This window comes from Erinaceus europaeus, chromosome 8 (assembly GCF_950295315.1).
Source record: "Erinaceus europaeus chromosome 8, mEriEur2.1, whole genome shotgun sequence".
NCBI classification, from domain to species: domain Eukaryota; kingdom Metazoa; phylum Chordata; class Mammalia; order Eulipotyphla; family Erinaceidae; genus Erinaceus; species Erinaceus europaeus.
This window is the reverse complement of record NC_080169.1, coordinates 30,520,670-30,536,037: the sequence shown is the minus strand read 5'-3', so window position 1 is coordinate 30,536,037 and position 15,368 is coordinate 30,520,670. Positions and strand designations below refer to the sequence as shown.

At 38.1% G+C, this 15,368-nt stretch overlaps 1 protein-coding gene across 1 annotated transcript in view; it reads left to right on the top strand.

Annotated features, from left to right (window-relative positions):
• DNAH11 (dynein axonemal heavy chain 11) overlaps positions 1-15,368 on the top strand; it is a 388,706-nt gene that overhangs the window by 33,195 nt on the left and 340,143 nt on the right. Inside the window, 1 exon segment of the mRNA XM_060196111.1 lies at positions 8,979-9,095. Within this exon segment, the coding sequence (XP_060052094.1) occupies positions 8,979-9,095 (117 nt within the window).

Below are 15,368 nucleotides of genomic sequence, written 5' to 3'. Positions count from 1 at the left end.
TGGGAATATGGTGTCAGAGTTTAGAATAGGGCTAGAAAGTTGGATTAGGGCAGAGAGTAGCTCCCAAACTTGAAGGAAATACATAAATTTGTCGTTTGCGGTGGTGGGACACAGAAAAAGGAGGTTTGGAGCAGAAAGGGAACTCAACCCTTTATTTGCGTTGGCACCTCAGAGTTAAGTGAGAGAGAAGCAGGTTGGGCCACGTGGAGGTAGCAAAAATGGCTGCCTCACACAGTAACCTTTCCTGCGTCTAAACACCGAAGTGAAGGGCCGGCAAGAGAGAGAGGTGCGGAAGAAGAAGGGCTTTTATGGGAGTAGCTCTCGCGAGAATGGGAAGGGGGGAGGAGTAACCAAAGCACTCCAAATATCGCAAGAATTGACAATGCCCTGAGGGCACAACGTGGCGGAACAGGCGCTCTGAGACTCTCACGGGAACTAGCAATAGCCTGAGGGGACAACATGGCAGATGTGACTGCATCTACACAATTTCCCAGCATAAATTTAATTTTACCCCATCCATCTGACCCAGGGTCTGTATATATTTCTATTTAGCTCAGGAGTCTGTGTAACCTGAGTCCCTGTTGGTCTGAGCTTGTAGTCCATGGTCACAGCTGGGAGCATTCTAGGCTGCATTTATTTCAGGCCTGGTCTTCCTCAAGTAGCAGAGTAGGCTGATGCAGCCTCCCTTAGGTTAGTGGTATAATCCCTGCTATTGCTGCTTTAGAGTGAGGGCAAGGTCCTGAGAGGTCCACAAGAGGGCTTAAGATAGCAAATTAACTCATCTTTATCAGGTAATCAGATGCCCATGAAACATGTATGTCTAAGTCTTTCCCAGAATCACTATAAATTTTCAGTTTATTTTAAAATCCTCTTACATTACTAGCATTCCTGTTGTTTCATATTTTCTAGTCCTCAGAACTATTAGTAATTCATTTTCAACCTTATTTAATAAGAGGGAAGCTTTCAGATTTAAATGGCTTCTCCATCATTTTAGCAGCCTGAGAGTTAACTATTCTGCAGCTCCAGGATAAAAATAGTTTCAATTTAGTGGTTTGTCAAGAACAGTAAAGCCTTGGTGTGTGTATATACAGGCACACATGCACATAATGATTTAGCACTCATTCTTACTGTTTTATATAGAATGTGAATTAATCCACTATTTTGCTTTTATTTTGCCTAACCAATTCTTTGAGATGATCAAGTACAGTATATAACTTTGTAAAGTTATGGGTTAGTAGACTCAATTCCTGTGAAACGTTGTGAGTTTGAGTAGTCTGTGGGAGAATATTGCCATTCTGTATCCTTGATAATTTGTAGCAAAGTAGGAAACTAAGTTTGTGATGAGGAATCTTACCTGAGTTCAGTGTCAAGACCCTGGTACGGCGTCTAGACTTTGGCAGACGTTCAATGAATCTGAATGTAATTGGATTTTCAGAGGAACCTTAGCTCAGCTCTCTTGATCAGCATGTATAGAACATTAGAGTACATCTGAGTAGCAGGAGTGCCTTAAGTTGTACATGGCTATACAACATGACCAGGTTTGGTGATGGCAAAGGTCTTAATTTCTGTCCTGTCTTCTCAAAGTGAAAAAGTTATATTTGTTCTTACTGATTTGTTTGGCATTTTGGTCTGAAGTACTCTGGAGCCTTATTTTCTTTGGAAAATAAAATGCACAAGTAATCCATTTACTTACTTAGGTCATCACCTCTGATCTCTAGGTCTTAGTTGAATGTGTCAGTTGGATTACCTGCCCTTAACTTTCTCCTTCATTCTCCTATTTATGTTGCTTTAGAGTAGCATCTAGAAGTTCATTTGATCATTTCTCAAAATCAAAATTAGTCATTCCGTGAAACCAAAATGTGAATTAACTGGAAGCTTATTTATGTATTTTTTCCTTTTTTTTTAACCAGAGCACTGCTCAGCTCTGGCTTATGGTAGTGCGGGGGATTGAACCTGGGACTTTGGAGCCTCAGACATGAGAGTCTCTTTGCATAACCATTATGCTATCTACCCTCCACCTTATTTTTTAATATTTTTTATTTTAAAATATTTTATTTAACTTATTTTAATGAGAGAGGGAGGGAGAAAGAGAGAGACAGAGAGAGACAAAAATCAGAGCACTACTCAGCTGTGGTTTATGGTGGTATTGGGGGATTTAAACTGGGACCTTTGAATCTCAAGCATAGAAATCTTTTATATAACTTGTATGCTGTCTCCCCAACCCTAAAAGTTTATTTAATTGGCAGTTATGCTGAAGAAGTCTTTTACTGTTGTTTTGTCTTTGTTTTTTTACTATGTTATGGTTATATTTCCTCAATTTTGGAACCATCATATTTTTTTCTGTTTTTTATGTTTTTAGTTTTTTATTTATTGCCACCAGGGTTATTGCTGGGGCTCAGTGCTAGTACTATGAATCTACCACTCCAGGTGGTCATTCCCCACACTTCTCTTCTATTTGGTAGAACAGAGAGAAATTGAGAGGGGAGGAGGAAAGAAAGATAGACACATGCAGACCAGCTTCACCATTTGTGAGTTGTCCCTCCTTTAGGTTGGGAGTAGGGGTTAGAATCAGGATCCTCAACTGAGTATGCCATGGCCCAAACCTATTTTTAGCTTGCTTTCTCTCTTTCTCTTTCTTTCTCTCTTTCTCTTCCTTCCTTCTTTCCTTCCTTCCTTCCTTCCTTCCTTCCTTCCTTCTTTTCCCCTGTTAGTACAAAACAAAGCAGTTTATTATACTCTGGTTTTATGTTGAAATCAGGTGGCAATTTTTGCGAAACATTATTTTAGCAAACAACTTTTAACTTAACTTAGTATATCCATACAGGTGTTTTCATGTGATACATGCCCATCCGAAACATTTTCCCTCTCATTTAATACACCAGAATGTGTGTCTCCAGTCCCTCTCTGATTACAGACTAGAGTTAACATAGCAGTTGGAGTGTGTCAGCTTCCTGCATCTTTGTATAGAAATGGCTTAAATATATTCCAGTAAAGCAAAGAAATAATCACTGGTAATTTGCTTTTCAGAAATGCTATTACTTATTTTTCTCTTTTCACCCACCTTAAATCTATTAAGCAGGATTTGAACCTTTATTGATGTGTCAAAAAGTCTATCACAGTGTTCCATTGACTGAACATGGAGATTCTCAGATCCAGCTATAAAACTTTTTTTTTTTTTCAATTCTCAATTACTAATATTAAATGGAAAAGCTACTTTGGGTATTTTCTTTTACTTCAATCCATGGGACTCTATGATGGCCAGACAATTATATAGAGAGAATTTGCTTGCTTCATTGTGTATGTTTAACTAACGGGTGACTATATACTAAGCAGTTTTGTTTTTCTGACATTCCAAGATGTTACTTGATTAAGTAAATCTCTCCAGATGGAGAGATCACAGATAGTCTAGTGGATTGTGGTAAAATCTGGAGACTTAATCATACAAAAATGAATATTTTATGAGCTGGAGGATTATGAATATGAATAACAGGGATATTTATATTTAAATTTCTGTGTGGTTTAGAGAATGAGACAGAAAGAAAAGACCAGCAGCAAAGAAAGTAGTTAGAAAGTGGTTATAAAAGTCAAAATGTGTGGTGATAGTGATCTGGGGGCAGAGGGACACCTGTAAAATCAGATTATTCTTAGACATATTCAAAAGATGATCAACCTGACCTGGGCTGGGAAATAGAGGTGGTAGGACACTCGAGATAGGTTTTTTACTTTTTTACTTCATGTGAAAGAGCTTGTGTGGCATGCTGATATCTTTCTGTTGCTTTGTTCTGTTGATTGTGAAGATGCAGATACAGAAAATACAATCAGAGCCAGTTAACAGAACTTCCATTCACCAGATAGGCACTTGAGGAAATGACAAAAAATAACTTCTTAAATTGCAACTTGATTAAATTTAATGTAATGGCTATGTAAGAATAGCAAAAAGTTATTATGAGAGAAGGTTAATAAGCATCCAGTCTATTGAGAAAGGAGTGCAGGAGATGGGCTGAAGTTTGATACAGTTCATCAAAAGAGGAGAAACGATGTAGAGATGGTGATGAGTCCAGGTTTGCACAAAGTTTGAATTCTTTCTGATGCTTCTCAAGGGAGTTCCTGTCAGCAGTTCTAAATTTGAGTTGAGTAAGTGCAAGAAGAGAGATTGGAGAAAAGGAAGGGATACGGGAAGGAAGGCTAGCATTTAGTTGAACTTGTCACAACTTTCTCCTCTTTTTTTTTTTTTTTACTTGTGATTAATAGTAGGTTACAAGATTATTAGACTCCAGGTTATAGATCCACATCGCACTCACCACAGAAGGCACTCACCACAGAAGTTTTCTGCCCTCACTCTCACACTTCCCAAAGATAACCACTATAGTTCTCACAAGTCTTGGAAACAAGTTAGCTAGTTTACGCCCCGCCCCCCACCCCACTCTACAAAGAACTTGTTACAACTTGTTGGGAGGTTGTATTTACTTTTAAAAGTCAGTGAACCTTAGATAAAGAGACTGGCTCTAACTCAGGAGTAGTGGAGGCTCCCTGTTGATGCTTAATATAGCACTGCTGTGTTGATAGTCCAGATTCAAAGGAGGTCTCGAAACTTTACATCAGGCTCAACCTGACGCTGTTGACTGGCTACGGAAGAAGGGCAAACGCTAGAAGAAGAAGTTGATAGTAGTGAGTGTGCTGTACTTTTCCATTTTATATTAAATTTTATATTAAATTCAGCTTTGAAACATCCCGTGTTCTGAGTGTGGATTTAGGAGATTGGTTGCCTACCTTGAAATTCTTGTCCCAACATTTACCAGTGGTGCAAATGTGGGCAAGTTATTTAATTCTGTTTTTGTTGTCACTGGTAAAAATACATGGGGAAAATATTACCTATATATTGTGAAAATTGAGTTAGGAATATAAAGCATCTAGAATGGAAGTAAGGAAGCCAGGCAGTGGAGCACTTGGTTAAGCACACACTTTAAAGTGTGTGCAAGGACCCAGCTTAGTCCCTGCTTCCCACCTGCAGGGGGGGTACTTCACAAGCAGTGAAGCCAGTCTAAAAGTTTCTCCCTATCTCCCACTCTCCCTCCCAATTTCTCTATGCCTTATCAAATCAAGCAGAATGGAGAGGAAAAATGGCTGCCAAGAGCAGTGGATTCATAGTACTGGCACCAAGCTCCAGCAATAACCCTGATGACAATAAAAAAAGAAAATGAATGAATGTTATTTATTAATAATATTATAATAGTTACTATTGTTACTAGTGGATGCAGGCTGAGTTTATGGATTTCTTAATTATATTAAAATTGTTATTAGTGATTTAATAATGTTAATAAAATCACAATATATTTCTTTTTAAATAAAATTTCTTTTTTAATAAAATTAAAAATTTAAATAAAATTTAAAAAATTAAATAAAATTTAAATAAAATTAAAATTTCTTTTTAAATAAAATTAAAATATATATTTTTTAATTTTTTAATTTTGTAAATTGTTCATTTACAAAATTATGAGATAATGGGTATCCTGCAAAGAAACCTGTAATTGATTTAGAGCAGAAAGGCAGAGCTTATAAGTCCCAAGTTGTTTTGCTGTGACTATACCAATATTTTTCAATAAGTAATCTCCAATTTGTGTCCATATCTCAACTGATATAGCTGTATTCTTGGGAAGAGGTTCAGAGACCACCTCTATAACATTCAACAACTTTCTTAATTCTTGGTTGGAACACTGAATTTTACATATCTTTAAAGTTTCTTTCAACTGTCTGAGGTGAAAACTGTCTTCTTTAGAATGCAATATACCCATTGTGGCAGTTAGAAAGGGTGAGAGTAAAAGAAAGCTTAAAGTTGTCACTTACCAAGAATTAGCATATGTGTGTTGGGTCATTGATCAGCTTAAAGTAAAGTAAAGTGGTAAAGGACATGGGGGCAAAAAGAAAAAAATTAACACGTGGTAAATAAAAGTCAAGGAAAAAACTACCTTGAGCAGAAAAACTAACAACAACAACAAAAAGGAGTAGGTAACCATAGAAACACATTGGAGCAGATTAAATTCAGAGCCACATGGGGGTAGGGTTAAAACTTTGGAACACTTTTTGGGACCCCCCAGTGGGAAAAATCAAAGTGGACCATAGTAATTCAATATGTGAGAGGTAAAGTTAAACTGCATAGCGCAAAAAATGGGTAGGGTGAAATTAAAGTCAAATAACTAAAATTATGGGACAAAAAATTGCAACACGTTGAGGTGCCATTTGTTGTAAATTAACTTAAAAAGAGGTATAGGGGTTGGGGCTGCTTGTGGCGCATATCGAAGAATTCACAGTGGGAGCTGGGAACTGGTTTAATCAATACATGGTTTATTAGGGTGAAACAGGTAAAAGGCAAAATAAGCAATTGTCATCAAGGGTTAAGCGTATGCTAGGTCTATAAAGTCTGAATATGGTTATCAAAGTTGAGTCCCATAAGATAAACAATTATCAGCTCTGGTAAAGGGTCTAAAAGTTTACCGCTAGCAGAGTCACACGTGCTCAGCTCCCAGGAGAAGCAGCCATGGTGGATACCTGACCAGAAGAAGCTTCTGACCAGAAGCAGCAGCCAGCCAAAAAGAGCCATGTGCTCCAAGTCCCTTGCTTTTATACATTCCCTTCTCTGAAGCACCTCCTCAGGGTGAGGTCATTCATATGGTAATAGTCCCAAACTCCTGCTGGGGTCACCACACATACCTTCAGACTATTTCCATCTTTCCCTAGAAGGGTAGGGTTCTGGAGAGGTGAGGTTCTGGGACACATTGGTGAAGTCATCTTCCCAGGGAGGTCAGGATGGAATCATGATAGCATCTGCCACTTAGTGGTTGAAAGATATGATAGGCCATGTGACTAATAAACAGGAACCAAAAAAAAAAAAAAAAAGAATAGAGCAGATGAGAATAAGGATCTTGGAGTAGAAAGAGCTAGGAAGTCTACTTGAGTTATGTTCCTAGGGGGGCTATGACTTTAGTAGTTTTTGCTTGAGTTTGACAGCAGATATAGAGATGAACTAAAAACATTGCCTGGGAAAATGATATCATAGTTGAGAGTAGAGCCAGAAAGCTGGACTAGGACACAGAGTAGCTCCCAAACTCAAAATTTATGAATAAAGTTAACTGTTTACCCATCCACCTGACCCGGGACCCATATATATTCATATTTAGCACTGAAGCCTGTCTAACCTCTGAGTCCCTGTTGGTCTGAGCTTGCAGTCCATGGTCACAGCTGGGAACATTCTAGGTGCTCATGTTTCAGGACCAGTCTTCCTTGAGTGGCAGGTTAGGTTGAAATGGTAGGAGAAGTCCCTACCATTGCTACTTTATACTGAGGACATATTTCTGAGTGGCCCACAAGAGAACAAATGCTGAAGTTCCTGATGGAAGTAACCAATGATGGTGGAGAGAGGCATCTATTAGCAGTCTAGGCCCATCATATCTATGACTAGGGCCCCCAGATAATGGGGTGGCCTAGTATTGGCCATCAATGAGTGAGCCACTACAGTAGTATAGTTGTATACTGTACCCACTACCAAAATTCTGCTCCCTCTCCAAACCACCACCATAGTTCTTATAGTCTTAGACACTGTTTAGTTACTCCTTTTTGTTTGTTTTTTGGGTTTTTTTCAAGGTCATGTATTTCATCTCTCTATTCTGTAAATAGGTGAAACCATCCAGTAATTTGCTTTTACCTCCTTACTTCATTAAAAATAAATCATCTCCAGTACCATCCATTTTGTCCCAAAGTATATATCATCTATTTTTAATTATCTTTATTTATCAAATAGCCAGTCAGAAATTGAGAGGGAAGGGGGAGATAGAAAGGAAGACAGGCAGAGAGACACCTGCAGTCCTACTTCACCATTTGCAAAGCTTTCCCCCTGTGGGCGGGTACTGGGGGCTCAAACCTGGGTCCTTGTGCATTGTGATATATGCACTCAACCAGGTGTACCACCATCCAGCCCCTACTATCATCTTTTTAAATTAAATTGCAGAATACTCTTCTATGGAGTATATATACCATCCTTTACATACTTTTTTATTAGGTGATTAATGTTTTACAGTTAATACAGTTGATAAATGTGTAAAATTCCTCAAGTTTCTGCAAAACACTCCCTCCCCCAGCAGCCTAGGTCCTCCTCCTCTATCATGCACCAGGACCTGAAAGCCCCCCCCCACCACCACCCCCTGGCATATTCTTGACTTGGTTGCAATATAGCAAACCCAGTCCAAGTTCTACTTTGAGTTTCTCCTTTATACTGGCTATAGTGAGTAATGTACATACAGATGCATATGTCCCTTTGAATTAGTGTTTTCACAGGCCTCCTTACTTAAATGTGTGGCACTCTTGGGGCACTTTGACTGGAAAGCTATGAGTGTTTCTGAATCTCTGGGACTATTTCACAAAGCTGTGAATTGTAGAGCTGTGAAGATGGTAGTATTCGTTTGCTATTTAATTTGATTTATGGAAGTTGAAATCATGTATTGGGAGGAAACTAGATGTCATTAATTGTATATTAACAAGAACCTAGTAAGATGTAATAGTATCATTGATGATGCTTGCTGATCTGTGGATTTTAGTTCTCACCTAAAGTAGATCCTTAACTCCATGAACAGCAAAGCAAAAAGCAATTTTAAAAATCCCATTTGAATGTATATATGTGTTAAAGATAAAATGATAAGTTTTTTTTTTCCTGAAAAGCTCTGCTTTTTCATTTATAGTAAAAGTGGATTGGTAGGAGGACAAACTAACATCCCAAAGTATTGATGTTGGAGTCTGAACCAGTGGGCTAAAATATTTAATGTTTCTGTAAAGTTGCCATTAGTCAGATGTAACTATCAATCTTCTCTGGAAACTTTCTATGAGAAATAAATTTGATTCTGGGAGAGGAATAAGGTCATGCTTATATAATTTATATTTCCACTCTTGATTGTTTCCTGCAAGCTAATAATCTGTTTTGAATTTTGCAGGAATTTGAAAATGATTATGTTATGTTTAAGTCCAAAACATTGGATTTTGACAAGAGGCTTGGGACAGTGCTTTGTGAAGGTTTCTCTAACTGCAATGGTTTGGAAGCTGCATTTAAGGTTGGTTCCGAAGACAGTAAAAATGTCTTGCTAGGGAATAATTTAAGTTGTTAGATGAAAATCATGAATGCATTTCCTTTTTGAACTAGGTAAGTTTTAAATAGTCTATTTTTATATTCAGCTCACTGAATTAGAAACTTTGAATCATACACTAAAAGATAGTGACAATTTAACTATTTTATTTATTTATTTACTTATTTATTTATTTAGGCAGTCACAGTGCTTTAATTAATTTTAATTTTAATCTCATTATCTTTAGGGCTTATTTGGCATAGTATGTGAACTAGTGATTCAAAATTAAGCCACAGTAAGAAGCCAAAAATAGTAATTTGGCAATTTTCTTCTCTACCATTATTTACATATGTTGGTTTCACCTGTCCGCTTTATTCCTAGCAATAGCAAAATTATTTATTTTTACTATTGTTCATCAAATATAAAACATCCTTGATTATCAGCCACACCATTACTTTTGTACCAAGAAAATTAACTGCTGCCAAAAAGTATGTAGTGACTATATGACAGTTGAATTTCTTTTTTAATCTCATTTTTTATTTTTAAAAATATATTTTTACTTGTGATTTAATAACAACTAACAAGATTGTAGGGGAAGAGGGGTTTAATTCCATATCACTCCCACCACCAGAGTGCTGTATTCCATTCCCTTCATTGGACGTTTGCCTATTCTTTATTCCTCTGGGAGTGTGGACCAAAATTCTTTATGGGATGCAGAAGGTGGAAGGTCTGGCTTCTGTAATTCATTTTCAGAGATGTCAAACCATGGAAGGATGTCATAGAAGTGGAGAAATATGGCAGATACATATTTGTCTAGAGATAAAGTACCTTAATGGCCCTCCAAAGTGGAAAACTTACAATATGGAGGAACAGTGATGCCCACTTAGATTGCTGTTCAAATAAGAGAATTGTATATAATGTCTAAATTTAGATGACATTGCTAAAGAGAAATTGAGAATTCAATATCAGAAGTACAGCTAGAGAATCATGGGCAAGTTTGTTAAAACATCAGTGCAGAGTTGTGGAGATAGCATGGTGCTTACGCAAAAAGCCTTTCATACCTGAGGTACCCAAAAAAAAAAAGAAAAGAAAAGAAAAGAAAAAAGCAAATGCAAGACCATATAAGTTATACAAACTTAAATCTTAATAAAAATTTTAAAAAATTGACTTTCACATTCAAATTGAATTCATCAAATGGTTATGAAGCTACTAATATCTTCTGACCACATCAAGAGGCTCGAACTTGGGTCCTTGAGCACTGTAACATGTGTTCCCAACCAGTGCACCACTACTCAGCCCCATCAAAGACATTTTTTATTGTTATAATATTGGAAAAGTCATGATGTATATTTCTGTTTCATATGCAAAAATGCGTCAGAACTTTTTCAGCAACTTAATTAAATAGTATTTTTATTGGCTATGTTTATTTAATGGCTGTGTCACATTACCTGTTCCTGCAATTATTATGCTTTCATAATTACCTGAAAGAAAAATACAGAATGAAATTTCAATTACAGAGGCTCCTGTCTTTTTAAAAAAAATTTTTTTATATTAATCCCCTTTTTGTTGCCCTTGTTTTATTGTTGTAGTTATTATTGTTGTTATGGTTGTAGTCATTGTTGGATAGGACAGAGAGAAATGGAGAGAGGAGGGGAAGACAGAGAGGGGAAGAGAAAGACAGACACCTGCAGACCTGCTTCACCACTTGTGAAGTGACTCCCCTGCAGGTGGGCAGCTGGGGTCTTGAACCGGGATCCACATATCAAAGACTCAGCCTACATATTAAAAAGACTCAGTCTGTGTTTTAAAAAGTTCGAGACATACAATCAATTTCTCCCCTCTCATATTAATTAAATAGTGATTTATATGACTACACTTTAATAGGAGTGTACATAAACACCATTCCCACCACCAAAAGACTGTGTCCCATTCCACCCACCAGCCCCCGCCCTGCTGCCCCAGGAAGCCGAATGTCCACCCTCCCCCTCACCACGGGGTTTTTACTTAGGTGCCCTACTCTCAGTTTAGTCAAATCCTGCTTTTAGTTTCCCTTTCTGTTGAACCAGGATCCGTAAGCAGGTCTTTGCACTTTGCACCACTTGCTGCTGCACTACCACCTGACTCCTGCTCCTACCTTTTCTAATTCAAGTATTTCTTCTTGTCACAACCGATTATATGGTTTTAGTACTTGCCAAATACTTTTCTCTAAGCATCTTCACTGATACGTATTTTTTTTCTTTAACTTTCTATATATCTATACCTTGTCAACTGGAAAATAGAAGATGAAATCCTATTTTTGTAATCTCTGTGGGAGACAGGACACCATCTATTTTGCTATGTTTAGATTACATTCTGAAGCTTTGTGTGTAACACAACCATCTGATAACTGCATGAGGTTGGGTGTGCTGACTGGTAGTCAGACTCCTGATATGATGTGATGAAGAGGGTAAGCTGCAGGAAAAGTGATAGAGGAAACAATTACAGTCTTGCATATTTAGTGGAAAATAGGATTTCTATAGTAAGTATAAGAGAAAGAACCGTGATCAGTTACTGCTGTATCCCAGGGAATATATATTTGTAAACTGGTCTCTGAAGTCCATGATTCAGTGCTTGCTCTGAACATAGACATGGTCAGGGAGCTCACAGAAACCCAAAATTATCCTATTCTAGTATAAAACTATAGTTCAAAAGCTAGTGCTAGCACTCACTAAAATAAAAAACTCTTAAAAGTGTCATAAATTTACACTGTATTCACATGAAGGTAGAGTGAAGTGTATAAGACAAAACAGTGTTGAGAAAACTCATTATTTAGCCAGTTGAGTTGAAAATTATGAAATCAGGAAGTGTAAGAATCTTTGAAAGAGGTAAAAATAGGGAAAAATTCAGTTATGTACTACTTTGAACATGAGAACAGTTATGAAAAATGTTACCTAATGAAACAGAGATGTAGAAGAAAGTAAATGTAAACCTCACAGATCTCAAAGGAGGGGCTATTTAGTTAAGAGCCATGTAGTAGGAATCCATGTTGGACATTTGAGATCAGTATGAGGGGAACTATTTACACTTTCAAAAATAACTTTTAGTTCAATTGTGACAAGGAAGCAAGAAATACAAATGACTTCTACTTTCATCCTCAAGGTTAGTGTACCGGTAAAGTTGAATATTTTAAGATATTTGTACTACCTAAATGGTTAAGGTCTATTACTATTTTCTGTTGTTCGTTTGGCGCCACAGAGAAGGGAAAGAGGAGGGGTCCGGAGCGTAGAGGAAACACAAATCTTTATTTGCGCTGGGACCTCAGAGTTGGGTGCTAGAGAAGCAGGTTGGGCCACGTGGAGGTAGCGAAAATGGCCGCCTCATGCAGTAACCTTTCCTGCGCCTGAACACTTGAGTGAAGCGCTGGCAAGAGAGCAAGGTGCGGAAAACGAAGGGCTTTTATAGGAGTAGCTTTCACGAGAATGGGAAGGGGGAGGAGTAACCAAAGCACTCCAAATATCACGGGGATATAGACAATGTCTTGACGGCGGAACAGGCACTCCCAGAATGTCCCAACTCTCACGGGAACTAGTAGCCTGAGGGGAAAACATGGCAGATGTGAATGCATCTGCACAATTTCCCAGCAATTTTCTGCCTTTGCAATCCCCACAAGAGTGTTCTCAATGTCTCTTTCTCTCCTCCCCCTTTAGCCATCACTGGGGCTTTACTTATCCAGTCTGACTTTTTTTTTCCCCAGATAAAAAGAGATGGTGGGGGTGGTGGTGGAGTTGAGCCTTGTACACCTTATTGAGCACACATTACCATGTGTAAGCCCCCAGTCCTCACCTGTAGGAGGGAAGCACCAGGAGTGGTGAAGCAGTGCTGCAGATGTCTCTTTCCCCCTCACTATCTCCCCCTTCCCACTCAGTTTCTCTTTTCCCAAGTAAAAGAAACGGGTGAGGTGGGGGGAGAAAGGAAAAAAAAAGGCCACTGGGAGCAATGGATTAATTGTGTAGATACCAAGCTCCTGTGATAACCCTGGTGGCTATTATTTTTTTTAAAGTGAGACAGAACTAGACATGGATAGAGAGCACAACATTGAAGCTTCCCTCAGTGTGGTGGAGGCTAGTCTTGAAACTGGGTTTTTACCATACGAAGCAAGCACACTATCCAAGTGAGTTACTTTGCCAGTCCATGTATTTTCTTTTTTAAAATGTTTTATTTTTTATTGTTGATTTAATATTGATTTATAAGATGATAATTGGTGTAATTGTAATAGGAATATAATTCCATATAGTTCCCACCACCAGAGATATGTGTCCCATCCCCTTCATTGGAAACCTCTCTATTGTTTATCCCTCTGTGGGTATGGACCAAAATGCTTTTTGGGGTGCAGAAAGTGGGAGTTCTGGTTCCTGTAATTGCTTCTCTGATGGACATGGACATTGTCAGGTTGATCCAACCCCCAAATGGGGTAGGGTTCTGGAGAGATGAAATTCCTGAACACAGTGGTGAGGTTTTCTGCTCAGGGAGATAATAATGCAATCATATTAGCATCTGCAACTTGGTTGCTGAAATGCAGTAAGATAGGAAGCAGGACAAAATGTTTAATAAATAGGAACCATAAAGTAGGAGAGCAGACAAATAAAGGGACCTTAGGAAAGAAGGAAGCTAGAAATTCTATTTTAGGAATGTTCCTAGGAGCCTATGTCTTAATAATCTTTGCTTGGGCTTGATAGCTAATGGGGGGAGACTATCTTTCCTCTTCTATTTAGAGTTGGTCTCACTAAGCCTACCAGTTAGGCAAGAGACGTTGTAGCGGAAAGCTTCTGGTATTGTTTCAGTTGTGGTTGTTGTGATAAATATTTGATGTGAGGTAAATGTTTCCCTGCTGTTGTTGGGTACACTTACATCTCTGAGGCAATGTTTAGTTTTGAATTTTAGCATACAGTCCAAGATCAACAAAACAATAGTTGTGAGAAGAAAGTTAATCATTTGAATTTTGCTAGGCACAGATGACCAAGCAGATTTTTTAAACATTTAATAGATTCCACAGTAGTTACAATCCATATTACCAGAATAAAAGCCAGAATGTGTTTGTCTGAATTGATTTCTAAGATATGGTTAGATTTATATTTTGGTTTGTATAATGTTTTCATTATGTGGGAGGGTTCTTAAAGGAAACCAGTTTAGGGAAGCACCTGTTTCTCTAAGAGGAAGAACAAAATTCTCTCCTTTGCCATGCTTCTAACATGGCGCAAACCTCAAAGTGTTGCTTTCTGCCATCTTCAGTATTTGTAGTTATTTTGAGGAGCTGTCTTCAAATAAAATTCGATATGCTACACCTGATAAATGACATTACATCAAGTCCCCAAAGGGAAGACAAATGACAAAATATTTTTGGGGTGGCAAAATAGCCCAATTGGATAGAGTGCTGCTTTGCCATGTATGTGACCCAGGTTCAAGCCCACTATCTACCAAACTGAAGGAAGTTTTAGTATTGCCATCTGTTTCATTCTCTCTGCCTTTGTACCTCTATCTAAAAAAAAGTTTGTTGTTGCTGGGGCTTCATTGCTCCAGGATGAATTTTTCAGAGAGAGGTGGAAAGAGAGAGAAAGCACAGCACTGAAGCTTCCTCCAGTGTGGCATTGAGCGGGTTTGAACCTGTGTTGCAGTCATGGCAAAGTAGGTGCAGTATCCAGGTGAGCTATTTTTCCTGCCCAACAAAATAATTTATATGACATGTTGGGACACAGTAACCTGCTTATGGAAGCATGAACTCCAGTGCCAGACATTCCAGTGTCAAGTGCCTGTTCTGCCACTAATTGTGAATTTGGGAAAGTTATTTCCTTCTCATTCATTTTTCTTATCTGGAACATGTGATAATAGCATTTGATGTTGCAGCTGTTTGTTTGTTTTTTTGCTTGATTTCTCATTGTCGGGCCATCATCATTTTGGATTGAAATTTTCAGGTAGAAAGTTAAAGACAGGAAGAGAGGGGAAGACACCACAGCTTGCTCCAGTATGATCAGGATAGTTTGCATGACAAAGTCAGCATACTATCCAGAAGAAACACCTTGTTGGCCCATAAGAGCATCTTTTAAAAGACCCTTAGAGTATAGCTACTGGCACATCACCAACAGCATGCCCGTGTCTGTGTCTCTGTGTATACACATTCATTCTACAAAAATGTCTTACATTATTTAGCTTGGAAGGAACAAAATGAACATTGGCATCTAAGGCTAGGCTCACTAGATAGCTTAAACATGGAAACTGGAAGGAAAG